General features: G+C 48.8%; 1 protein-coding gene across 1 annotated transcript; it reads left to right on the top strand.

Annotated features, from left to right (window-relative positions):
• The first annotated feature begins 3,884 nt into the window (after positions 1-3,884).
• Positions 3,885-24,793, top strand: LOC123376263 (vitamin D3 hydroxylase-associated protein-like). The gene is made up of 15 exons (XM_045028146.1): positions 3,885-4,370; positions 5,889-6,002; positions 7,508-7,651; positions 8,967-9,100; positions 9,454-9,660; positions 10,361-10,401; positions 11,181-11,305; positions 11,592-11,717; positions 12,836-12,933; positions 14,732-14,831; positions 15,678-15,721; positions 18,894-18,933; positions 20,375-20,483; positions 23,228-23,373; positions 24,004-24,793. The coding sequence occupies exons 1-15, from the start codon at positions 4,161-4,163 to the stop codon at positions 24,172-24,174; spliced, it is 1,809 nt and encodes a 602-aa protein (XP_044884081.1). The 5' UTR covers positions 3,885-4,160; the 3' UTR covers positions 24,175-24,793.
• Positions 24,794-25,502: the final 709 nt, after the last annotated feature.

Here is a 25,502-nt window from a genome sequence, read left to right as displayed (position 1 = left end):
CATCCCGGTACCGGTCGCACTCTCGGCACCGATCCAGGTCCCGATCGCCGTCGCGTCGGCACCGTCGGAGGTCTCAGTCCCGGCACCGTTCCCGGCACCGCGACTCTCGCAGCCACTCCCGGCACCGCAGATCCCGCTCCCGGTCGAGCTCCCGGCACCGGTCGAGCTCCCGGCACCGCAGTGGCCGACGGTCTCGGTCACCTTCCCGGTACCGAATGGACAGACACTGTTTTTCGGCACCGTCTGCGGACAGACTACCGCCTTCGGCGGTACAATCCGTCAGCGCCTCAGCACCTCCTTGGCCATCTCGCCCAGCATCGGTGGCCTCCGGCGCAGACAGCAACGCACACTTGCCACCGACCCCTCACGGTGATCCTCAAGGGACTCAAAAGTGGGGCTTCTGGGTTCCCTGGGCCCAGTATGAGGCGCAGGGGGTACCGTTTCCCCCGAGAGACTCGGCCTCCGAGCGCAGGGCCCCCGAGGCAAAGGTTAGCCAGGCGGCCCCTTCGCCTCGACGTGAGCCCCACTGTTTTGCTCGTTCCGGGGTCACTCACCGGGCTCCCTGTCGGACGCCTTCCTGTATTCCTGGAAGGATCGCCTACTCTACGCCTTCCCTCCATTCCCGCTCGTTCACCGAGTGCTTCAGAAGCTGCGGAGGGACAGAGCCACCGTCATTCTCGTAGCTCCGGCCTGGCCGAGGCAGCATTGGTACTCCCTGCTGCTCGAGCTCTCCATTCGGGATCCCATTCCCCTTCCGTTGTGGCCGGACCTCATCACCCAGGACTTCGGCAGGCTCCGCCATCCAAGCCTGCAGTCCCTTCATCTTACAGCTTGGTACCTGAGTGGTTGACCCACGCAGAGAGGGGCTGTTCGGCGGCAGTACAGCAAGTCCTGCTAGAGAGCAGAAAGCCTTCCACTCGCTCCACCTATCTGGCGAAATGGAAGCGGTTCGCGCTCTGGTGTGACCAACGAGGCCTCAATCCCTTCGTAGTCCCGGTCCCTACCATCCTGGACTACCTCTGGTACCTTAAGGAGCAAGGTCTTGCGGTCTCCTCCTTAAGAGTTCACCTAGCAGCAGTGTCCGCCTTTTGTCCATCTATGGAAGGTCGGTCCATCTTCTCCAACCAGATGGTTTCCCGCTTCCTTAAAGGCCTGGACCGCTTGTACCTGCCGGTGCGGCGTCCTGCTCCGACCTGGGATTTGAACCTCGTGCTGGCCAAGTTGATGGGTCCCCCCTTCGAGCCCTTGGCCACATGCTCCCTGCTCTACCTCTCCTGGAAGACGGCCTTCCTCGTCGCCATTACATCAGCGAGACGAGTTTCTGAGCTCCGCGCTCTGACGGTTGGTCCGCCATACACCGTCTTCCATGGGGACAAGGTGCAGCTTCAACCACATCCAGCCTTCCTCCCAAAGGTGGTGTCGGCCTTCCACCTCAACCAGGAGATCTTCCTTCCAGTGTTCTTCCCAAAGCCGCATGCCTCGCCTCGGGAGCAACAGCTGCACACCCTCGACGTCCGCAGGGCACTCGCTTTCTACATCGAGCGGACTAAGCCCTTCCGGCGTTCGCCCCAGCTGTTCGTAGCGGTTGCTGACCGCATGAAAGGTGAGCCGATATCCTCCCAGCGGATTTCCTCTTGGGTCACTGCGTGTATCCGGACCTGCTACGAGCTTGCTCGCGTGCCGCCGTGCCGCCTCACCGCTCACTCGACGAGAGCGCACGCCTCGTCGGCCGCCTTCCTGGCCCATGTTCCCATCCAGGACATCTGTCGAGCGGCCACCTGGTCTTCGGTCCATACCTTCACCTCCCACTACGCGTTGGTGCAACAGTCTCGAGATGACGCAGCCTTCGGCTCCGCGGTATTACACTCCGCCACGTCTCACTCCGACCCCACCGCCTAGGTAAGGCTTGGGAATCACCTAACTGGAATGCATAGGAGCAATCACTCGAAGAAGAAAAGACGGTTACTCACTGTAGTAACTGTTGTTCTTCGAGATGTGTTGCTCCTATCCATTCCAGACCCGCCCTCCTTCCCCACTGTCGGAGTAGCCGGCAAGAAGGAACTGAGGAGCGGACGAGCCGGCTGGGGTATATATTCAGCGCCATAGCGGCGCCACTCCAGGGGGCGCCCAGCCGGCCCGCTGGAGTTGCTAGGGTAAAAAAGTTCCGAGATGCCGTGCTCGCGCGGCGCGCACACCTAACTGGAATGGATAGGAGCAACACATCTCGAAGAACAACAGTTACTACGGTGAGTAACTGTCTTTTTTTGATTTTGTAGTCCTAAACTGTACTGGTTACATCTCACGACTAACCAGACCAATGTCCAAAAAACCAGTACTGTACTGGTAAAACCAGTACGTATGGTCACTTTAGATTAAATGCGTCTGTCTAGGGTGCTCCAGGCAAGGAGGCCACTTCTAAGTCACCGAGTCACTTCCACGTAAGGGTCAGTACGAGACCGTGCCAGAGCCAGTGGCCTTACCAGCCCTGGGCCAGTCTCCTGGGCAGCCCCCAGCCTGGCTTGATAAGGTGGGTCAGGACCCACGGACACTTGGGAGAACCCAGGGACAAGGGGAGGGAGGGTGAGGTTGTGGGGCTGGAAGGAGAACAGCAGGGCCTATAGCCAGCTCAGGGTGGGTCCCAGGACGACCCAGGCTGCAGTGTTTAAAGCACCGCCTGGGAGAAAAAAACCCTGACTGGCTGCTTTCCTCCCTGGCCCTCCTGGGGATGAGCAACCAAGCAGGAGACAAGCAGAGGGAGAGGAGGGAACAGAAGCAGGCCAGCGGCTCATCACTCCTCTGTGCTTCCCGGCAATGCCTGGCAGGGGGAGAGGGGACCCCGCTGCCGCCCCCGGCCTCAAGGGGGGGAATGAAGAACCCCAGGAGGAGCCGAAGTGGGGCTATGGGGGTAGAATTGATGGGGGGACAGGGTTGACTTGGGGGTTGGGTGCAGAATTAACCGGGCCGGGGGACAGGCCGACGTGGGCGTGCTGCTTTCTTTCAGGCCTGTCTAATCACTGCTGGCCTGGCTCGGAGAACGTGAGTTGGTTTGGTTCTGTCCATTAGATAGGGTGAAATAAACACGGGGGGGAGGGGAGGGTTGATATGTTTTCAAAACCCTTTTTTCTCTGATGCTTTGTTCCAGCCACTCAGTAAAAGCACTTTGTTGCAAGGAGGCGGAGGGTCGCTATATCGTGGGCCCCAGGTCCCCGCAGGGAGGAAACGCAGGGGCCCAAACCCAGCTGGACTTGCAGAGGGATAAGTGGTTGGTACGCAGGGCAGTGTGCCAGGGTCCTGGTCGGAGAGTGGAAGAATTTTGGGGGACTCTCACGAGACAGGGTCAGACAAGAAGCTGATCCGTGGAGAGGAGGCGCTCAGAGAGACCAAACCAGGGACGCGGGTGCTGCTTGTCTCAGGCCCGTGAGGCTCTCATTGGTTCCTGCTGACGTTCAACATCCCATTCCAAACGGGACGGCCTCTTGGCCTTCTCAGAGGAGAAATGAAGTCCCCACTTGGCTATCGCTGACGGGGCAAAGGCTCAGTGCCAGAGTCCAGGGTGTAGGACGCCCAGCTCTGGAGTTTTACGCTCTCCTGGTTCAGAACTGGTGTAGGAGGCTAGGGAACCACGGAAGATTCTGTTACGGCTTAGCTTAGGCAGTTCCGCTTTCACAGCCTCCGGTTATTGTAGGACACGGCATGCTAGTTTTAACCTGCCGTAACCGGCTGGGACTGCTGCGTGGCAAGCCCCTGGCTGTTGGCCAGGGGGGCAGCCCCGGAGGGTGGAGCGTTTCTATTGCATTATGTATGAGCTGGTTTGCTGCTGTTTGTATAAAATGAGCATGCTTTGTGTTTGTTTTCGGACTTCACCCCAGGCCGAGCTACAGGGCGCTGGGTCCCCGTCTCAGTGACAGCAACGCTTGGGGTCCCCGTTGCAGATATGTCACTTTACCTTCATTAAAGCCAATAACTCACAGTGTGTGTCGGCCTCGTTCTTACAGAGCACCTTGGGAGGGCCCCCCGGCCTCCCTGGTACGTAACAACTGGTCTCTAGCTGACTGTGCGCTGCTGACAGTTAAGTAGCACCAGCCTTCGCCTGTCCTTTCCTGCTAACGCGCCCAAGCCCAGCGTATCAGCAGGCGTGAAGGCTGGGAGATGGTCCCGCTATGATCCAGGCAGATTGGAGGCTGCTCCTGCCTGAGGGCGGGGTCGATCCTCGCGCTGTGGTAGCCCTGCTCTGCGGCTCAGCCGTAGTGATGCTGGCGCTGCGATGGGTGGGGCAGAGACAGATCCAGGAGAAGATGGACCAGGAAAGGAGGACGCGGGATCTCAGTCTAGAACGAATGGAAAAGGTGGCTCGGCAGTTTAAACAGCAGGTAACTTTTACTTTCTGGACGGGGGTGGATTTGCGTCGCCTTAAGCAAGTGGGTCGAGATTGTTCATTCCCTAAACCATCATTTGGGGCAAGATCGTGCCGAGCAGCAGCCCACCTCGAGAGGGAGCTCCCCCTTTATCAGGTGCAGCCTGCTGCACCCCGATTCTCCATGGCCTCGGTGCCTCCTTTCCCTTTGGAGAGCCATGGGCCCTTGGTGTAACACCCAGGCAAAGGGACTTTATTTCTGCTTAACTCTTGCATATGAATGAGCAGGCACTGCTGCAGTGTGTATCTAGTTCTTAGATTGTAAGGTCCTTGGAGCAGAGATTGTATAAACTGACAGTTATTGTTAGTTGCAAATTGGGGGCAGAAGAATGTGAATTTTTTTATTCTTTTTCCAACTAAATAATCCCTTTTGAAAATGGTGACTGTGTCTCAGCTGAAAAATCAAGGCACTAACTAGACAAGGAGAAGGCTGTACAGAAAAGTAATGCAAGTATGTCACACAGCTCAAAACGCTGAGGTTGCTGCAGCTCCTTGGACAAAGAGGTAATCAGTGGGTTTTCTGCATGAGACGGCGCTGTATTATTAACAGGAACTTGGCTGTCAGTGCATTCCCTCCTCCTGCATGGTCTGTCACATTGCAAGGCTACCTCTTTAAAGTGAACATCTTGACAAAGCCCTGGCTGGGATGATTTAGTTGGGGTTGGTCCTGCTTTGAGCAGGGGGTTGGACTAGATACCTCCTGAGGGCCCTTCCAACCCTGATATGCTGTGATTCTATGAGCTTTAAAAATCCCCTGTTGGAGGTGATTAGCAGAGCTAGGCAGAAATCATCCAGCAAAGTGATTGCTGATCAAAAATGGCAAAACAATTTCATAGGGAAACTGCTGCACAATTGCCTTTTACAAGACTGAAAATCAACTCTTTTCTGGCTTGTTTCCTGCAAAATGTACCGTGATTCTTCTGTTTTTACTAAGTCTTTCTCTGTGTCACTTTGTAAATCATGATCGGAATTTGTAAAATAAAATTTCCGCAGCTATTTCCCACTCCCCTAATTTGCCCCAACCCTGCTAACTCGATTATATTACTAACGTATTTTGGCAGACAACCTGCTCGAGTGCTCTCGCTGAAATCAACCAACGTTGTTGTTTTGCAATAAGTCTCTGCTTTGTCCCCTAACGTAACCAGAAGATAAGCTCCAATGCCGTAAGGAGCTTCCCCTGGGCAGACTCGCACAGAGTCCAGGAGAATGGCTTCTGCCATGTTGGCTGGGGATATATCTATGGAAGAGGAGGAGTGTGGATTAGGTAGGAGGAGGCAGAGCATGAATAAATCATCGCCAAGAGTTTTTAATAGTCCTGGGTGGTGTTTATAAGCTCACTCAGGGAGCCAAGCTCATCCCTGCTGTAACTCTCTGCAGGCTTCAGTAGAGTTACTCCAGGAGCGTAATTGCTCCACTGTTTGTAGTATCTTTTCTGTAAACCTTCCCTGTGTAACAATGCATCTACACCTTGCAGAACCCAGGGATACAGGCTGGTCACATCCTCTCCCTGCCGCTTGTGGAGCTGGCTGAGAAACTGAAGGAAGGTTCCCTCTCTCCAGAGAGCGTCCTCTACACGTACATAGATCGGGTGAGTCCAACCAGATGTACTGGCCCTATGAAGTTAGGAGGGGAAGCCTCTGTGGTTCTGCTCAGCAAGCTGGGTAATGTAGTCTAGGGTGGAAAGAGAGGGGAATTACCACAGCGATGCTCAGATAGTCCGGTAATGAGAGGCAGTATGACGCTCTAGGAAATTGCATGCAGCGCACTGGAATTTTTAGCAGTGGAGAATGGGTACTGCACATGTCCTGTTAGGTGGGGTGTTTTCTACTTCAGTCTCTTCTGCAAAGCGAGCTGTAAAGGTGACATCGTCAGTAGACCTGCTCAGGAATTTTTTCAACGAAAGGTTTTTTTCATCGGAAAATGCCGACTGGTGGAAACAGAAACTTTTGATGGGAAAAGGTTGGTTTGGATGAATTTTTTTACTTGAAAATGTTTCAGTTGGCCAAATAGATGTTTCAATATTTTCTGAATGAAGAACTCTGGTTTCCCAGTTTGAAATGGCTTTTTGTTTTAAAATATAAGCTAATTGCAGTTTAAAAAACTAAGAAAGGGTTGAAATCTAAATAAAATGTTGCAATTGACCCCAATCACTTTTTTTCCTTTGGATTTTTAGTTCATGAAAATTTCAACTTTGTTCCATTTAGGATGAGAAAAAATGTTATGGGACAGGAAAATCATTCCCCACCCAGCACTAGTCATTGGAAGTGGGGATAAAGCCCAGGGCTTCTGAATCTAAATTTGTGTGAGCCACTTTGCATGAGCTAAAACCTGTTTTAGCTCCTTACCCAAGCCTGTAGAAGACTCATCATTTCTGCATGGCCCAGCGCACCGCACAGGCATGAGCTATGCTCTCCAGGTGCCTTCTGGGAAGTTGGGTATCTTGGTGGAGTGGAGGGGATTTGGTAAGGAGAGATGTAGTCTGGCATCTCTAGCTCACCTATTGGAATTTGGCCCAGACTCATAGGACCTCAGTATTGCCAAGTCACGAGTCAAGTGCTAAAAATCAAGAGATTGGCTGGCTTAAAAATCCTAAGAATTAAATAAACACTGGGGTTCGTTTTATTTGCCTTCTGGTATCTGAGCCGTTTGGATTGACATGCTTTTCTCTGCAACCACCAGGTACTATTTTTAAAAAATGAAAGTTGAGAGTCTCAAGTCATCACATGACTCCAGGAGCTGGGACTTTAAAAAAAAAAAAAACAACAACAAACCATCCTGTACGTTGCAAGAGTTGGCAACATTGGAGGCCAAAAGTCATCACCATCTTAATAGCTGTTCGGTGACCTATGTCAGATGAATAGGACAAGTACTCAGAGCACAAAATTGTCCTAACAACTGATCACAATGAGCATATGTCTTAGCAGTCTCTATAGAAAGGCCAAGGACTGAATCTAACGTCTCTTAAAAATGAAGCCCTGAAGGTTTGGCAAGGTCTCTCTTTTCAACCTCAAATATACTGTCTTTATTCATTGTTATACTCCCTTCCCTTCTCGGTGTGTTTGCCTTGCCGCTGTTCTCCGTGTCCACGGAAAGGCCTTGGAGGTGACCCGGGAGGTGAACTGTGTGACAGGTTTTATGCAAGGTTGTGAGGAGCAACTGCGGGAAGTGCAAAGGCAGAAGGAGAGAGGGTTACTGTATGGAGTTCCCGTCAGCATCAAGGATCACATTGGCTGCAAGGTGGTATTTTCTATAAACTGCTGGTCTGTTGACTACCTTGAACTGTTCTAAGTAAGCAGAAGTGTTCATAAAAACCTGGGAGTTAAGACTTTTGAAAGGGGCATTTTATCTCAAACAAGTCACACTAAAAATTTCAGGCTAAAGACAGCTAATAAGTAGGGCTGTCCATTAATCACTGTTAACTCACACGATGAATTCAAAAAAATTAATCACTGTTAAAAAGATTAATTGCACTGTTAAACAGTAGAATACCAATTGAAATGTATTAAATATTTTGGTTGTTTTCTACATTTTCAAATGTATCAATTTCAATTACAACACAGAATACAAAGTGTAGGATGTTCACTTTGTATTATTTTTGGTTACAAAGATTGGCACAGTAAAAGTGATAAACAAAAGAAATAGTATTTTTCAATTCACCTCATACAAGTACTGTAGTGCAATCTCTTTATCGTGAAAGTGCAACTTACAAATGTAGGGTTTCTTTGTTACATAACTACACTCACAAATAAAACAATGTAAAACATTAGAGCCTACAAGTCCACTCAGTCCTCCTTCTTGTTCAGCCAATCGCTAAGAAAAACAAGTTTGTTTACATTTATGGGAGATAATGCTGCCCGCTTCTTAATTACAGTGTCACCTGAAAGTGAGAAGAGGCATTCACATGGCACTGTTGTAGCTGGAGTCACAAGATATTTACATGCCAGATGTGCTAAAGATTCATATGCCTCTCCGTGCTTTGGCCACCGTGCCAGAGGACATGCTTCCGTGCTGATGACACTTGTTAAAAAAATATCTAGCCCTTTCCAAAGGAAGGGAAGTTTAACTTAAATGTTCGATTGATTCCCACCACCATGTCACCTAATTTATAGCATCAAAGAGATGGGCCATATGCATGGGACCTGTGGACATACCTTGCTTTGCAATGCACTCTGCAATAAGACACCCACGGCTGGCCCATGTCTGCGGCTGACACCTGCAGCTGGCCTATGTTCACAGGGCTCAGGCTGTGCAGCTATAAAATTGCACGGTAGGCCCCTGAGGAGGAAGGTGGATGCTATCTGGTTACCTTTGCAGGTCCATTTTGTTCAGTTCTGATGATGCTTGGTGGCCGAGTGGGGAGACCACTTTCCTCCGGCTGCCACAGAGCAGCTTCTCCTTGTGACAGAGCCTCAGAATTAAAGAATGGGGGGGGGCTTCTATTTTCTTTTTACCAACGGGGCTGACATGTCTCGCTCCTGGGGGGGAAATCTACCAGCTCCCAACCATGTCAGCCCAGTATGTCTAATGAGCTCTGTTTCCCACTCCCCCAAAGGGTCACGTCTCCACCAGTGGCTTGGTGCAATTTCTCGGCAGAGCGGAGGAAGAGGACAGCGTGATAGTCCAGGTTTTGAAGAGGCAGGGGGCGATTCCATTTGTGAAAACCAACGTCCCGCAGAGCATGATAAAGTAATAGCTTGTTCTCTGTATTACAGCTGTCCCTGCCCCACCACCCCATGCCTCCTTCTGTCGTCTCGTTAAAGAAATTGGACAAGTGAGGGGTTGGCTTGGCTTTCTTCTCCCTGTCAGGGCTTCTTCTGCGGAATCCATTCCTCCCACCTCCAGCGCAGGAGAAAAGTTACCTGCCCTCCTGCTTCTTATCACCACGCCACCTTCGCTTCCCTCCTTCAGTCCAGCATCATCAGCAAATCTCCCCCCGCCCCGTTGATCTCCCGCATTGGCCTGTCTCAACACCCTGAACTCTTGCTGTGTTTGCGGAGATAGAAATAATTAATAACGGACCCGTCCTTTCCTCTCTCCAGCTACGACTGCAGCAACTTGATCTTCGGACAGACGGTGAATCCGCTGAACCACAAGAAAAGCCCCGGCGGCTCCTCCGGAGGGGAGGGGGCGCTGATCGCCGGAGGAGGGTCCGTCCTGGGCTTTGGGACAGATGTCGCTGGAAGCATCCGCCTGCCGTCCAGCTTCTGCGGGCTGTGCGGGCTCAAGCCGACGGGCAACAGGCTGAGGTAGAAAACGACCACGTGACCACTAGTGAAATCTGTTTGACTCGTCAATGGAGCCAGGCATCGGGTTGTGCCCTGCATAACCATTGTGTCGTGGCTGCTTCCCTGCTCAGAGGCAACAAGCACTGATGCCTAGGTGCTAACTTGGGAATAATGGAGTCAGAGGAGTTGCTCCATTCATGGCAGCCGGACAGGTGGGGCTGCTAGAAATTGAGTTTGAACCTCCTTGTCTGTGGGTCTGGATGGTATTTCGCATTTCCTGATTTTCAGAGCGTTACGTTTAGCCACCTTCCCGTTCTGGAAGGGTACAAGGCACCACTGAGCAACTGTAACTCTTTGTTAACCAAATTTTGGGGCATTTACTAAAGACAAGCATTCACCTGCCCTTTTCGAAGGGTGTGGACTATCCTTTGCAGAGGACGCTTCCATTATATCCACGAGGGAAGATATAAGCCAATTTATCCTGTACCCATCTTTGGATCCACTTACCTCCGTTCTGTCCTCCCACGCTGCTCCTGCTTTAATGAGACCCTTTGCTATAGACCAGATATAGTGCAGTGCATGCTGGTAACACATGTACCAAGTAGCACCTGTAGTCTGTTTTGGTAGCAAGTGCGGTATCTACTGCTCAGGCACAGCCATCCATCCCCTCCAAATACAGTTAACTGTTGCTAATTTTTCTCCCATTTTATATATTTCATAGCACCCATGGTCTCGCCAGTCCTATAGCCGGCATGAAATCAGGTGAGTCCATCCAGGTTAGAAAATAAAGCCTGGTTACCTGGAGGATAACATATGGATGCTAGTTAAAGACATGGTTGGTTGATGACAAGTTCTGAGCAGGGAAAATTGGAAGAGGTGGTTAGTCAGATCCTAGCCCCTGCTACAGCCCCTTTGTGCAGTCACCTTCCATTTGTATTAGTGGTGAGTAGGTATTTTAAGAAATATGACACTGTCCCTTTAAATTTCACACTTCATGCTGTATAGAAGAGGATCTTGACTGGCCTGATTCTTTTGATGACTAAGCACAAGATTGTCTGCTATGTCCAGCTGTCTCTGGGTGCAGCGCAGAGGGGTGTGTTGTTGGGGAGCTGAGTAATGGGATCCTGATTCTCTGCCTGGCCTGGCCCCAGATACAGGTTAGAGCAGCCTGGGGGCTGCCCTAACCTGCGCCAGCTGGCGTGGGGTCCCTAAGGCCAGTTGGAGATTGCCAGAGCAGGTTGCACTCTGGCCACCCCTCTGGTCTGGGGAATGGCAGGTGGGGAAGGATAGGGACCGGCTCTGGGGTCTCCTCCTTGCTGGGGGTATCCCCAACAGGGAGATTACAGGCACGGGCTGCTCCTTTTACTCTGCCTGCTGCAAAGGAAACAGAGTAGGATCAAGGATATGGCCCCAAGCATTTGTCCCACCATGCCCTGTGTTGTTGAACAGCCTTCCCCGCATTAGCCAAGAGATGGACTAGGCAACGGGGCACCTCTGCAGTCCATCTTCGGTGATGGGCGTCCTTGCATTTGTGGTTGCAGTTACAGGAATGATCGGGCCAATGGCGAGGGACGTGGACAGCCTGGCTCTGTGCATGAGAGCGCTCCTGTGTGACGACATGTTCCACCTGGACCCCACCGTGCCACCCCTGCCCTTCAACGAGGAGGTACCAGACTCAGACTGCTCCTCAGTGAGGGAGCCTCCGTGCGACACGGCGCCGTGGATTAAAACACCCTCGTCTTTGCAAACCTGTGATCTGTATTATGGAAATAGCCCCATTGAACCAACTGTGGGCAGAACATGGTTTACTGTTGCACAGAACCTCAATTCGCCCACAACTGAGCCACCTGGCACTGACCACTGTCCAAGACAGGATACTGAGCTAGATGGACCTTGGGTCTGACCCAGTCTGGCCACTCCCCCATTCCTAAGCGAAACTCCTCTGCTTCCAGGTGTACTCCAGTTCAGTCTCTCTTCGGATCGGGTATTACGACGGAGACGGCTATTTCCAGCCCTCGCCCAGCATGAGACGGGCTGTCCAGGAAACCAAAAAGCTTCTCCAGGAGGCAGGGCATACGGTATGTTTCTTGTGCTAAGCGCTGGCCTGAGGGCCAGGGGTTGTCAGAGTTCGAATCCCAGCAGTAACATAAAACATGACGCATGTGTATTTTGATAGCACCTAGGAGCCCCAGGCAGAGACCAGGGCCCTATTGCGCTAGGTGCTGCACAAACACCGAACAGTAAACAGTCGCTGATCCAAAGAGCATATCATCTAAATAGACAAGAGAGAGACAGCCTGGAGGGAGAGGTAGAACATACAAGTTAGTGGGAACAATGTGATGGTGGCAAAAGTCCTGTTAATTCCACAGGGGTTTTTCAGGGGGGTGGATTTACTCAGGAGGTGATCAGTTAAATAGAAAGAAGGGAAGGGAGGGGGACGAGGCTGGGGAGAAAAGCATTAGCGAGTCAGGTGGCTTTGGACAAATCATGTACTTCCCTGACCCCTCCATCTGTCAAATGGAGACAATGCCTAGTCACTAACCTGTTGTGAAGATCAGCAAGTGCAAAGCTTCATTCAATAGTCTTTGTTCCCAGCCACCACTGTCTCACTAGCCTCACGGTCTTAAAACACCGTCAAGTGGAAATTCTTTCCATACCTCCAACCATGGCTCGGGGCTTCCAAACAGCCATGGGTGCCAGTTCCCCGTAATATTCCTTATGCTTGTGTCCCAATGAATATCAAGACATCTGAACCTCCGTGGGTCCCTGGTCTCTCAGTCCCTTAATCCAGCTCATGTTTGCCAGGCAAAGGGGCAGCTCTCTTCAGGGGGCATAAATCAGGGGTCGGGGCAAGTTTTCATATCATCAGGGAGACCCAGGTTAATGAGAGTTTGAACCTGGGACAATCAGTACCAAAGCCCCTCTACCACTTGAGTAAAGGAGGGATTTCATTAGCCACCAGAAGCAGTAGGCTGTTATCCACTCTGGACCAGCCACTAGGGGGGGCAGTGACACACACTTTGCAGATGTGTTCCACCATTAGTGTTTAGGGAAAATGCATCTGGGCACCCGTGGCTAATCTGAATTTGGAACAAGCTGAGAGCCCCCTTTTTTGCTTCTCTAGCAAGGTTTTCACAAATGTATATTTTTGTCCAATGTCTTTGCCGCCTCTTGAGCCACGATGGTTTTCACGCAGCTGGTCCCTTTTACCCCCCCTCGGATTGATTACGTGGTGGACGAGCTTTTCACCAGAGGCCTCTTTTCTGATGGAGCTGCAAATCTGTTGGACAAATTGTAAGTAAATCCTGTCGTCTTTGAACAGGGCTGGCGGCCGATTGCTGTGGCTCATTGGGTTGTGCAGGCAAGGGGGCGGCAGGAGGAACCAGCAGACAGGTTCCTTCTGCCAGGAGGCCAGGTTTGGTTAGCCTGGAATTAACCTGGAGGATGGGTTGTCTCTGCGTGTTCTGTTGTCCTGCTGAGACTCTTCTGAGGGACGCTATTAAGAAATTAAGATTGTGCCTTCCCAGTCCATACTAGTTTGGGATAGTTTACAGGATGCTAAACAGAGTAAGCTCCATCGGTCCCATTATTCTCACTTCTGGTGGGTGCTGAGTTTCAATTGTCTAGGCCAGGGGTCAGCAACCTTTCAGAAGTGCTGTGCCGAGTCTTCATTTATTCACTCTAATTTAAGGTTTCGCGTGCCAGTAATGCATTTAAACATTTTTAGAAGGTCTCTTTCTATAAGTCTATAATATAGAACTAAACTATTGTTGTATGTAAAGTAAATAAGGTTTTTAAAATGTTTAAGAAGCTTCATTTAAAATTAAATTAAAATGCAGAGCCCCCCAGACCGGTGGCCAGACCCGGGCAGTGTGAGTGCCACAGAAAATCAGCTCATGTGCCGCCTTCGGCACACGTGCCATAGGTTGCCTACCCCTGGTCTAGGCTAATCAACCTGCCCCTTATACTTGTATAGCATCGTCTGCCACATCATGATAACCTGAATTATATACATCCACACTCTCAACGGGTCTAGTGCTGTAGCATCAAAGCACCACTGAGACCATTAGGAATCGCATCATTTCTGTGGGGTAGGACTATATTCTCCACTTCATCATCATTTGCGCCGCTGTGGTTGTTCTTGGTCTTCTGTCTCTGTGACTGCTGGCCGTTCTGTTCTTGTGGTTCGATGGAGAAGGCTTCTCAAAGAGAAGAGTCTGAATGGGCTTGGAGCTCATTCTAATCCCTGGTGCTAGGGAATTACATGGCGGAGGGTCCTTTCCTGACTATGTCTAGCCCCAGTGAGTTTCATGGTGGGCTCCACCCAGTGCGGCATCCTGCCTCATCACAGCTGTCAAGATAGGTTTCGGAGAGTGATGTGGTCTCTGAGATATCTGGGCCCCACCCCACTTTACACAACGGCATCCAAATTCCAAAGCAAAATATGCTGCCTTATGTATACAGCACTCTGCATCTCAGAGCACCTCCCCAGACCAGCACAATACACGTACAAATGGAGAAAGGCCAGGAAAGAGGGGCAATGGTCTTGCAGCTGAGGTGCTGGACTGGGACTCATGAGATGTGGGGTTGATTCCTGGTTCTGGCATGGACTCCTCGCATGACCCTACGCATGTCATTTAATCTCCAAGTGCTTCAGTTGCTCCAGCTGCAACATGGGGAGGATAACAACAGGATTGCGTGAGGTTACGTTGACTCATGGTGGAAGTGCTCAGAACTAGGGTGAGGGGACATGTAGGCAGAAGGCCAGCAGAGTGAAGGCAAGTCCCAAGGTGTATAAAAATAAAACAAAAAATCCTGCAAAAATGGGAAATACTCCATAGTCTACCAAAAAATGCAAATAAATATAGGAAATGAAGCATTCATGTCATGTTGCAAAGAATTATTCTGGAGCATCTACCCTTACACACTGAGCAATGATTTCTGTTATGCTCAGGGGTTCAGTACTTGATACCTTGGGTTGCTGCCTGCGTGAGTTGTCGTTTTACTATTTAAAGATGCTAAAATGTTGGTTGGGAAGCGGCACTCTACAACTGGATTGGCCTGACTGCCTCCTTTCTCCCTCACCTCCCAGCAAAGGGGACATTGTGGATCCGACCCTGAAATCGCAGATCAACTGTTACCGTCTTCCCATTCTGGTGAAGAAGATTCTGGCCCTCATCTTAAAGCCTGTGGTAAGTCACCTCGATGTGTATCCTCTTCGCACGCTTATTGCAGTGGGAGATGTTCAAATGCCTACAGCAGTGGTCCCCCAACCTTTTCGTCTGGCGGGCGCCAGACGAAGGACTGTGGCGGCGGATGCTCAACCGTCGGCCAGGACACAGGCCATGGCGCCCGCGGGCACTGTGTTGGGGGCCCCTGGTCTACGGGCTGGGAGGGTTCCCACAGATGGAGAAGGAAGATGTAAAGAGCATCTATCCAGCAAGCATTCGTGGTGAAGTCCCGGACCCTGTTTGCATTGTTCTGCTGTTGTGATATAAATCCGTCTGAAGCAATTCTGGAGTCTTGGTGTAAAACCAAAGCTATTTTCTCCAATTTGATTTGAATGAGAACTTGTATTTAGGACCATTTCCCTCACCACGATAATTGTGTCAAGAAGATGATTCTCCTCCTTCTGTCCTGAACCCTAGTCTAGTGGGTCCAACAGATGAATGAAAATAAAACTCTGCGCTTCTTGCTTCATACGGTGGCCTCATCACAGAGCAGAACAGGTCATTCAGGACAGTAATAAACACAAACCTTACGCAACTGGCGGTAGGTTACCATTTCTTTTTGCCAATGAGCAGATTTAGAGCTTAGCTATAAACAGTTAAATCCCGATTGTTCACAAGCCGCTGCACTATTTCTACTGCTGCAATGGAAGACTGTAGAGCAGACAGACTTCATTACACAGGCCTGCTCTCGGCAGCGTTTGGTTTTCATGGAAGGCTGAAGCAGACTACCTGATTTCTTCTGAATGATGCTGCTTTTGACTGCCCTGCACTGTGACCCACTCATTCCAAATGTTGTTTCTCTCCAAGTATCCACGAATCGCCAGAGATCTGAATGCGCTGTGCGGAGTGGGGTAAGTGGCTCTGTGAAAAGCTCCTCTGCACCATCAAATTAAGGTATATAGAAAGGATTGTCGTGGTATCAGAAGTGGAAAGGAAGCCGGTATCTCCCGAGGAACCTATGCATTTTAACTCCTTCCTTATCAGAATCAAGGCTGTACAGATGATTTCTATTTCTACTGGAGGCCTGATGTGACCTCAGCTCCCTGTTCTTGCTTGGGTTTTGGTTTGTGCTCTGTGCTCCGCTTCTTCTGCGCCAGACTAGGCTGTTGTTCTCCCGGAGGGGCAAAATACACATACCTGTCCCGGGGAATCCCTGCTTTAGCTCACACAGGTACTTGGAGAGCAGTACACGAGGTATGAATTGTAAATCGCAGTAGGATGCTGGTCTGTACCCAGACTGCATTTCCACTTCCAGCTGGTGTCTGAGCTTGAGAAGCATACTGGAGAGTTTGCGTGTTGCATGAGCGAGTCCGTTGGGAACATACTTTGCAAGCCAGGGGCTGGACCCAAAGCCCATTGAAGCCAATGGAAAGGGTCCCATTGACCTCAGGGGCTTTGGATGAGATCCCCCGGATTCCCGAATGCTTTCCCCACGTGTAAAGCCTGATGCAGCTCCCTTGAAATGAGTTGAGGTCTTATCCATTTGCCCTAATGGAAATTAGATCATTGCATTAAGCCTTTGCACTTTTATTCTGTATGTGTTGAATGGAACTGCCCCAGCTTGTATATCACACAGAAATAGCAGATAACGTTCTTTTCCCCGAATCCCATTCTGAGGGCAACACGCTAATCTAATAATCTCTAGCTGTTATCCTCAGATCTCAAAGTGCTTTACAAAGCAGGTCACTGTCATTATCCCCCATTTTACAGTTGGGGAAACTGAGGCAGGGAAATGACAAGACCCAGGAATAGAACCCAGATCTTCGGAGCCTCAAGGGCCATTAAATCATCCAGTAAATGATGGAAATCCTTACATTTGTTTGTATATGACTAATGAGGACTTCTTCTTTTTCAATTTTCTTTGTTATTCCTCTGAAATACAGTAATTACAAAATTAGCCATGATTCCCAGAAAAAAGATAAATAGGCGGGATTTTATACGTATAAAATGGTGGGGTCTAAATTAGCTGTTACCACTCAAGGAAGAAATCTTGGAGTCTATGGATAGTTCTCTGAAAAACATCCACTCAATGTGCAGCAGCAGTCAAAAAAGTGATCAGACTGCTGGGAATCATTAGGAAAGGGATAGATAATAAGACAGAAAATATCACAATAATCACAATATCACAATAATATCCCTCATAGGGCCTCTATATAAATCCATGGTACACCCACCTCTTGAATACTGCATGCAGATGTGGTCGCCCCATCTCAGAAAAGATATATTGGAATTGGAAAAGGTATAGAAAAGGGCAACAAAAATTATTAGGGGCATGGAACGGCTTCTGTATGAGGAGAGGTTAATAATACTGGGACTTTTCAGCTTGGAAAAGGGACGACTAAGGGGGGATATGAGAGAGGTCTATAAAATCATGACTGGTGTGGAGAAAGTAAATAAGGAAGTGTTATTTACTCCTCATAACACAAGAACTAGGGGTCACCTAATGAAATTAATAGGCAGCAGATGTAAAACAAAGAAAAGGAAGTATTTCTTCACACAGTGCACAGTCATCCTGTGGAACTCATTGCTAGTGGGTGTTGTGAAGGCCAAAAGTCTAACTGGGCTCAAAAAAGTATTAGACAAGTTCTTGGAGGATAGGTCCATCAATGGCTATTAGCCAGGGTGGGCCGGGACGCAGCCCCATGCTCTGACTGTCCATAGCCTCTAATTGCCAAAAAACTGGGAGTGAACAGGGGATAGATCACTCAATAATCGCCCTGCTCTGTTCATTCCCTCTGAAGCACCTGGCATTGGCCACTGTCTGAGGCAGGATACTGGGCTAGATGGACAATTGGTCTGACCCAGTACGGCCGTTCTTATGATTTCGCTACATGTATGTATCTGCGGGAGTATTGACTCACCACAGTCGCTCCCTCTTGTGGCTGGGCATGGCAAGGCCGACTTCCTCCTCTGATGCCCCCTGGAGATGGTCACTGCAGTCCCATGGTGATCTGCCTCTTCTCGTCACTCGGCCCTCCAGCCAGGTCGTCTTGTTTCCACCCCTTCCCGGCTCCCTAGGGTCTGTTGACAGATCCAGCGGAAATATCAAGACAACTGAGTCTTCAGAACCGACTTGGCTTATCTGGCTGCCTTCTCGCTCAGGCCAGCCTCGGCTGCAACCCAGTGACTTCGCGTCCGTGACTGGCTCCTGTGTCACATTCCACTGCCCAGTGTACGGCTGGTGCAGTTCTCCACCTTCCCGGGGTTCCGGCAGGCTGTTGTCTCTCAGCAGCTCCTCATCTTCCCTTGGGCTTCAGGTTCACCTCAGGAGCAGCCGCTTCCCTGAAAGGGAGCTCACTGCATCCTCTGCCCTGGGTCTCCTCCCACAGAATGCAGAAAACTCCAAACAAACCCAGCTAAAGGAACTTCGGCCCACCCAGGCTTGAGCTGTTAGTCCTGGCGGGTTCTCCTCAGCTCCCTAATCCTCTTGTGGAGCACTGACCCCTAGCACTACTTCCCTGGACCCTTGCCCCACTCCTCTTCTATAACTTCCCTCTAGTTCCTGTCCCAGAGTGAGGGGCCTCTAACCTTCTCCCTCCTGGGCTTCTCTGTCCTGTCCTGGGTCTCCTCCTAGCTTTCACTTCCGTCTTTTATAGAGCAGACCCAGCTCCTCCCCAGATGGTCAGATAACAAATCAGGCCTGACACACACCTCCAGGTGCAAAAAAAGTGGGCTAATTGTGCACTGACTCCAGCTGACCTTTTTGCCCACCAGTGTGGGATTTACACCCCATCACAATAAAGCTAGGTGGGAATGGATTTAAGTGAATTTATTGTGAATTTTGTCCATATGGCTGAGTGAAAAGAAATGTGATGCCACCCTTTTAAAATAAACACTGAAAGGCTCTTTAAACCTATTCCTAGATATATTTGGCTCATATGTGGTATGATTGCTTGATCTATATAATTGTTATATATGTGGTCATTTGTGTTCTGTAATAATGACACATCATTTTAATGGCACTTTTATCTGCATTTTATTTATATGATGTATGGACGACGACTAATCCTGTCAATTTTCCAGATCAGCAAAAAACCTTTGGAAGCATCATGTTGCAGTGGCGGTAATATTATTTTCTCACTAAGACAAATCATCAAGATTTCATATTGACATTTAAATGGTCATTTCAGCTACACAGTCAGTGCAATACTGAAACTGATCATGTGAGAATAAATCAGACATACCTCACTTTGAGAAACAAGCATTTCTAGAATAGGTGATGAGTGTACAGGCAGAACTTATATGCACAGAGGCGTCTATTCACTCAAAGGAGAGATGATCCTTCGGCCTGCTTTCTCCAAGCAGAAATAGCACAGGAAGAACTTGTAATGAACAATTTCATGTATTTCCTCTTGAAGCAAATCCATAGCTTCAAACACTAGATACCATTCTTGCTAGTTAAACCACATGTGGTGGTATTCAGGCTAGAACCCAGAACCTAAAGATTGAAATACACAGATGGTCAGCATTTGAGTTAAGGTAGAATCTTCTTGAGAGTTTGTGGCCTCTGTTGTAGAGCTGGTTGGGAATTTTTGGACTAACTGTTTTCCCATTGGAAATGCCCATTAGTTGAAACTTCTCACAGCAACGTTATTGGTTTCAATGGAACATTCGTCAGCTCCAGGATGGCTAGCCAGTAGCCCAGTGGTTCAGTCATTCACCTAGGATGTAGGGTCTCTAGGGTCAAACCTCTGTCATGCCTAATTTGGAGCAGAGACGTGATCCTGGCTCTCTCTCATATTAGGCAAGTGCCCTAACAACTAGCTGTTCTGCAGTGTGTGTTGGTGTTTCACTCTTGATTTCTTGTGGAAAAAATTCTAAAGCTATCGATTTCATTCCAGTGTGGAACAAAAACAAATGTCAGAACTTCAAATTTTTTTGCAAAACAGAATTCTTGGAGGCTTCAGCCACTAGTTGAAGATATACTCATGCTTAAGCAAGTCTGATAGTCCATCCAGCAGAGGGCAGTCGTGCACACGTAAACTAGTACATTAGTAGAGGTGGCTGAATTTTTTCAAATGTGTTTTTTTCCAAACGAAAATTTTTTCCTTTTTTGAACCGGAAATATTTTGTGAAAAATTGTCAACATCAGACATGTTTTTTGTTGTTTTTCTCAACATTTTTAATGACATGGATAGTCAAAAATATGAGTTTACCAAACCCCCACTTTTCAGGAAACGACAAATTTCAACATTTTGAAATTATTATTCAAATAGTTATTGACATGCTTTGTTGACTAAAATCTTGGTTTTCGGTGAACAAAAGATTTTTGATGAAAATAGATTAAAAAATGAGCCCACTTTGAACCCAGTGAATTGGAAATTACTTTGCAGTTCTGAAATTTTGGCCAAATTTTCATCTTTTGATCAGCTCCGTATGTTATGCTGTAGTCTTCCAGGAAGCACAAAGATATGTGTGAAACAAAACCCCCAAGTTTTTAAAGAAAATACAGATTGGCCACAACTGTAGCTTAGTTACAACTGTAACTCTCTCTCTCTTCCTAGGCTTACCGTACAGAATTCATTGCTAAATGGAGGAAGCTGGAGCTGGATGTTATGCTGTGTCCTGCTTTGGGTCCAGCGTTTAACAAGGGCTATCCTGGGAAGCTATTTGGTAATCCCTGGCTATGTCTAACTCTAGCAATTCAGGCTGGTATGGTTGAGGTACTAGCAGAAATGGAAGCAAGCTTTTCAAGATTGAAAAACCTACTAAAAGAGTAGTTATCAATCATAGATATGTAGGGCTGGAAGGGAACTCGAAGTCATCAAGTCCAACCCCCTGTGCTGTACTAGGACCAAGGAAACCTAGACCATCCCGACAGGTGTTTGTCCAACTTGTTTTCAATGACGGGGACTCCACAGCCTTCCTTGGAAGCCTGTTCCAGAGCTTAACTACCGTGAGAGTTAGAAAGTTTTCCTTAAAATCTAACCTAAATCTCCCTTGTTGCTGATTAATCCCATTACTTCTTGTCCTACCTACAGTGGACATAGAGAACAATTAATCACAGTCCTCTTTCGAACAGCCCTTAACATATTTGAAGACTATTAGCAGTCACCCCTCAGTCTTCTTTTCTCAAGACTAAACCTGGCCAGTTTTTTCAACCTCATAGGTCAGGTTTTCTAACCCTTTAATCATTTTTGTTGCTCTCCTCTGGACTCTTTCCACTTTATCCACATCCTTCCTAAATCGTGGTGCCCTGTATTGGACACATTACTCCAACTGGGGCCTCACCGGTGCCGAGTAGAATGGGACGGTTAACTCCTGTGTCCTACACACAGCACTCTCGTTAATACACCCCAGAATCACATGAGCCTCTTTGCAGTTGCCTCACATTGAAGACTCGTATTCAGTTTGTGAGCCACTGTAACCCCCAGGCCCTGTTCAGCTGCACTAACACAGATAGTTATTCCCCATTTTGTAGTTGTGCATTTAACTTTTCCTGCCTTAAGTGGTGATCTTTGCACTTGTCTTTATTGAATGGTTCGCTGGCAAACTGGGCGGACGTATCTAGTGTGATCCCGCTGGGGTTTGTCCTAGGGCTGGTGCTACTCAATATTTTCACAAATAGAGTGGAGAGGAGGCTTATAAAAATTTGTAAGATGACACCAAGCTCAGAAGAGCTGCAAGCACTTTGGAGGTAAAAGTGAGTTGGGTAAAAATGCCCTGACAGAAGGGACAGGCGAAGGTTTGTGGCTAGTGGATTATTATTGTGCAGCAGTTTATAGCTCATTTGTTCAAAGCACAACTCAAGAGGCTTCCTCAGCATTAGCAGATGAGTTAAAGAAGACAGAAACCAATCAGCAATATCTGAAGTGAGCCTTGACATGTTAATTGCACCATCGTGATCTGACTGTAAATCTAGCTACCGAGCAAGTGTTGTAGCTGCAAGGATGATATTGTTCTTCCAATTAGCCCAGTCTCATTGTTCTTGCAAAGAGGGCTATGAAGTTTCTGCGGCTAAATACACCGTGCAGATGTGGTGATCTCCAGCATGGGTCATCTTCAGAAATTGAACCTGCCAGCTTCGGCAAAGATCTCTACCACTTGAGCTAAAGGAATAACTCCTTTAGCTAGAAACAATAGTAGGCTGTTATCCTCTAAGTGGACCAGCCATCTGAGGCAGACGCAGCATATACTGTGTACACGTTACGTAGACCGCTTGGCTTAGCAGAGACGCTTAGTCTATTTAGACAGGATTATTTTGAAATGTTTGCCTTTTAGCTTTGGCTAAGGAGGCGTATGGCTCTGGTGGGGATAACCTTGGAATAAAGGAGGAATGTCTCCTCGGAGCTAGAAAGATGACTAATTAATGGGCAATTGGATAAGAAAAACAAACATGACTATGGGGTTGGAGGGTTTGAAATAGGAGGGGTAATTGAGAGCCTACTCCAACCACCATTGAAGTCAATGGAAAGAATCCCGTTGATTTCAGTGGATTTGCATCAGTTCCTAAAAGAACAAATGGGCCAGATCCTCAGCTGGTGCAAACTGATGTAGCTTCATCGATTTCACCGGTGCTACGCTGATTTCCACAAGCTGAGAACCCGGGCCAATATGTTTAGCTTGGCTAAATGTCCAGGAATGAGCCTGCCATTGTGCCGACAAGTGCAATACATGCAGCATATGCTGTTGTTTGCGGGGGGGAAAAGGGGAAGGGTAATGGGATGAAACTGAGCAAAAGAGAACTTAGGCTGAATACCAAGAAATATTTGGCTGTGGAATAATCTCTCCAGGGAAATGATGGAGGTCCCAGCACTTGAACGAGGCTAGACTGGGCAAAGCTCTGGATGCTAATCTCCAGTATTGAACAATCCTGCATCAGTTGGGAAGTGGATGTGCTCTGTGATCTGGGAGGTTTTACCCATCTCCAGTATTCATGGACAACTGCCTGAAGTTAGTGGAGCGACACCTCCATTTAATACAAGCTGAGCTTTGTTCAGCTCCATGCATCCTGGCTCGTGAGAGTGAGGAAGAGGTTACTGGCTGCTGAGCCTTGAGCTTCTGTGGCATTAGTCACAATGTCTGAGTAAATTGCACTGATTCATTGGATGAGGGCAGAATTCATTCAGTTATCAGGAGGGTCAGTGTGGACGCTAAAGCTGAACTGGCAGAAGGCCTCAGCCCAAGGCTGGGAGACTTCTGACTGCCACCGTCTTATAGAAATGTCCTGGGAAAGGTCATTGTCCAATGTCTCAACAGGGAGCCTTTCGTGGCCGCCGAGCATTCATCACGAGTGAAGCCTGCACCATCCGGCAAATCCTCTGGGCTTTGCCCAGAGCTGGGGTTCCACATGCCAACTGTGGCTCGACCGAATTGGAAACCTGATGCTCAGAGCTTTTTCTGTTGTCTTTTCCCAGCTGCTTCTTCCTACACCAATTTATACAACGTCTTGAACTTCCCCGCGGGGGTTGTGCCGGTCAGCGCCGTCACGGAGGCTGACGAAGAAGAGCTGAAGAATTACAAAGGGCACTACGGCGACCCCTGGGATAAGAGGCTGAGAGAGGTTAGCTGACATTACAGAGGACGGTTTCCAGATCAATACTAAGAGAAGCCTGCCCTGCCAATCTGATGTCCCTCTGCGTGGTTGGGGGGGGGGGGATTTCTCATACGCCTTAGTGACGAGGTTGCATTACAGGCCAGGGTGAGGCAGACGGCTGGGGAAGGGATTGGAGACAGATAAGGTAACTTCATTAACAGTGAGCACACAGTAAAGCAGAACTCTATTGATTTCAGTGTCGCTGCCCTGATTTCCACCAGCTGAGGATCCGGCACCCTGTATCTCTATGCCTGTCTGCTAGCAGTGCCATTGACTTCAGGATGACCGCTCTAGATAGGCGACTCATGGGGGAGGGACACCAGCTAAACGAGGGGCACGTGACTGCCTCACATGATGCCCCCATGCTCTCCCCATCCTCTCCCCATCCCATGTGGGGTTCTGCTCTCCTGCTGAGCCACTTCCGGATGCTGCCTGGCCCCGCCCCTTCTTCTCCCCGCCGGGGCCGGTGGAGGCACTTGACCCTGGGGAGGGTCACTAGACCCTCTGTGCCCCTCCCACCAGTTGGTATGTGCTTCTGACTGTGCTGTCAGTGCCCGAGTGCCCTGGGTGACGTTAGGACGCTTGTCTCCTCTGCAGGCTGTGGAAGGAGCGGTGGGGCTGCCTGTCGCCGTTCAGTGCGTGGCTCTGCCGTGGCAAGAGGAGCTGTGTCTGCGGTTCATGAAGGAGGTGGAGGCGCTCGCTCGCGAGAGGAAGAGGAACGTGGGACCCGATGATGATGATGATGACACTAATGATTTGAACTTATAAACCAAGTCACCTCCCGACTAAGACATGAAATAATGTGAGGACACCCCTGTGAATCAGACTGTTTCCCTTAGCGGTTAATAAACCTGTTCAAAAGCCCCTTCTCCTCGTTAACAATTCAGCCAAAGCCTGACTGTGTGCAATCAGTGCTTCATTTGCCTGTGTTCAATTTTTAACCAAAGGGTGGGAGAAGAGCAAAAAAGGATCAAAATCTCGCTGAAGGATCAATGAGCAGCAGGAAAACAAATTTAAAAAAAAAAAACATTCTAGGGAACACATCCATTCCCCAGTTTGCTCATTACTGCACCTGGGAGCCTGTGATTTTATGTCACTGTCACTGTTTGCGATCAATATCTGCCAATGATTTTTTGTGTCTGGGACCCTCCCTCGCCGTAAACTTGTTGGTGAGAAGCAGGAAGGGGAGTGAGAGCAGCGGAGGTGGCTGAAAGAGGTTGATTAGCTGGTATTCTTGAGGAATTGTTTGAAGTAGTCACACAGCTCTAATAACCAACCATGGAAAAGAGACGGCTAAGGGGAGATATGACTGAGGTCTATAAAATCATGACTGGTGTAGAGAAAGTAGATAAGGAAGTGTTGTTTACTACTACTTATAACACAAGAACGAGTGTCACCAAATGAAATTAATGAGCAGCAGATTTAAAACAAATAAAAGGAAGTATTTCTTCACACAACGCACAATTAACCTGTGGAACTCCTTGCCAGAGGATGTTGTGAAGGCTATGACTATAACATGGTTCAAAAAAAGAACTAGATAAATTCATGGAGGCTAGGTCCATCAATGGCTATTAGCCAGGATGGGCAGGGATGGTGTCCCTAGCCTCTGTTTGCCGGAAGCTGGGAATGAGCAACAGGGTCACTTGATGATTATCTGTTCTGTTCATTCCTTCTGGGGCACCTGCCATTAGCCACTGTCGGAAGACAGGATACTGGGCTAGATGGGCCTTTGGTCTGACCCAGTAGGGCTATTTTTATGTTATGTTCATTTCTTCTCCAAGGTCTGAAGACACAACTACATAGAGCAAGGGGTAGAGCAGGAGGAGAGTGTGAAAACAACAAAATATATTTTTAAGAACTCAGTCAATGCTTGCAGGGGGTCTCCCAGAACATCCTGTCTCATCCGTGTTTGCCTTTAGACTATAAGCTATTTGAGGCAGGGACTGTCTATTTGTTCCATGTACACAGCCAAGAATGTAGCTGGTGTTTAGTAATAAATCTGGCACCAGCCCAAGGGCAAGAGCAGAGAATAAAGAACTGCCTGGTAGATGTTCTTGCTCCCTGTGACCGGGCGAGTCGGGGCTCAACTCTCCCAA

Source organism: Mauremys mutica, chromosome 8 (assembly GCF_020497125.1).
Source record: "Mauremys mutica isolate MM-2020 ecotype Southern chromosome 8, ASM2049712v1, whole genome shotgun sequence".
Lineage (NCBI taxonomy): Eukaryota > Metazoa > Chordata > Testudines > Geoemydidae > Mauremys > Mauremys mutica.
The sequence above is the reverse complement of the archived record's forward strand: the minus strand, read 5'-3'. Positions and strand labels throughout refer to the sequence as shown.

What these genes read in the sequence shown, in the direction of transcription:
- LOC123376263 (XM_045028146.1), top strand. Translation starts at nt 4,161, where the DNA reads ATGATCCAGGCAGATTGGAGGCTGCTCCTGCCTGAGGGCGGGGTCGAT. An exon ending in CTCGGCAGTTTAAACAGCAG is followed by an intron (nt 4,371 to 5,888) that starts GTAACTTTTACT and finishes TACACCTTGCAG; the next exon opens with AACCCAGGGATACAGGCTGG. An exon ending in TCTACACGTACATAGATCGG is followed by an intron (nt 6,003 to 7,507) that starts GTGAGTCCAACC and finishes GTCCACGGAAAG; the next exon opens with GCCTTGGAGGTGACCCGGGA.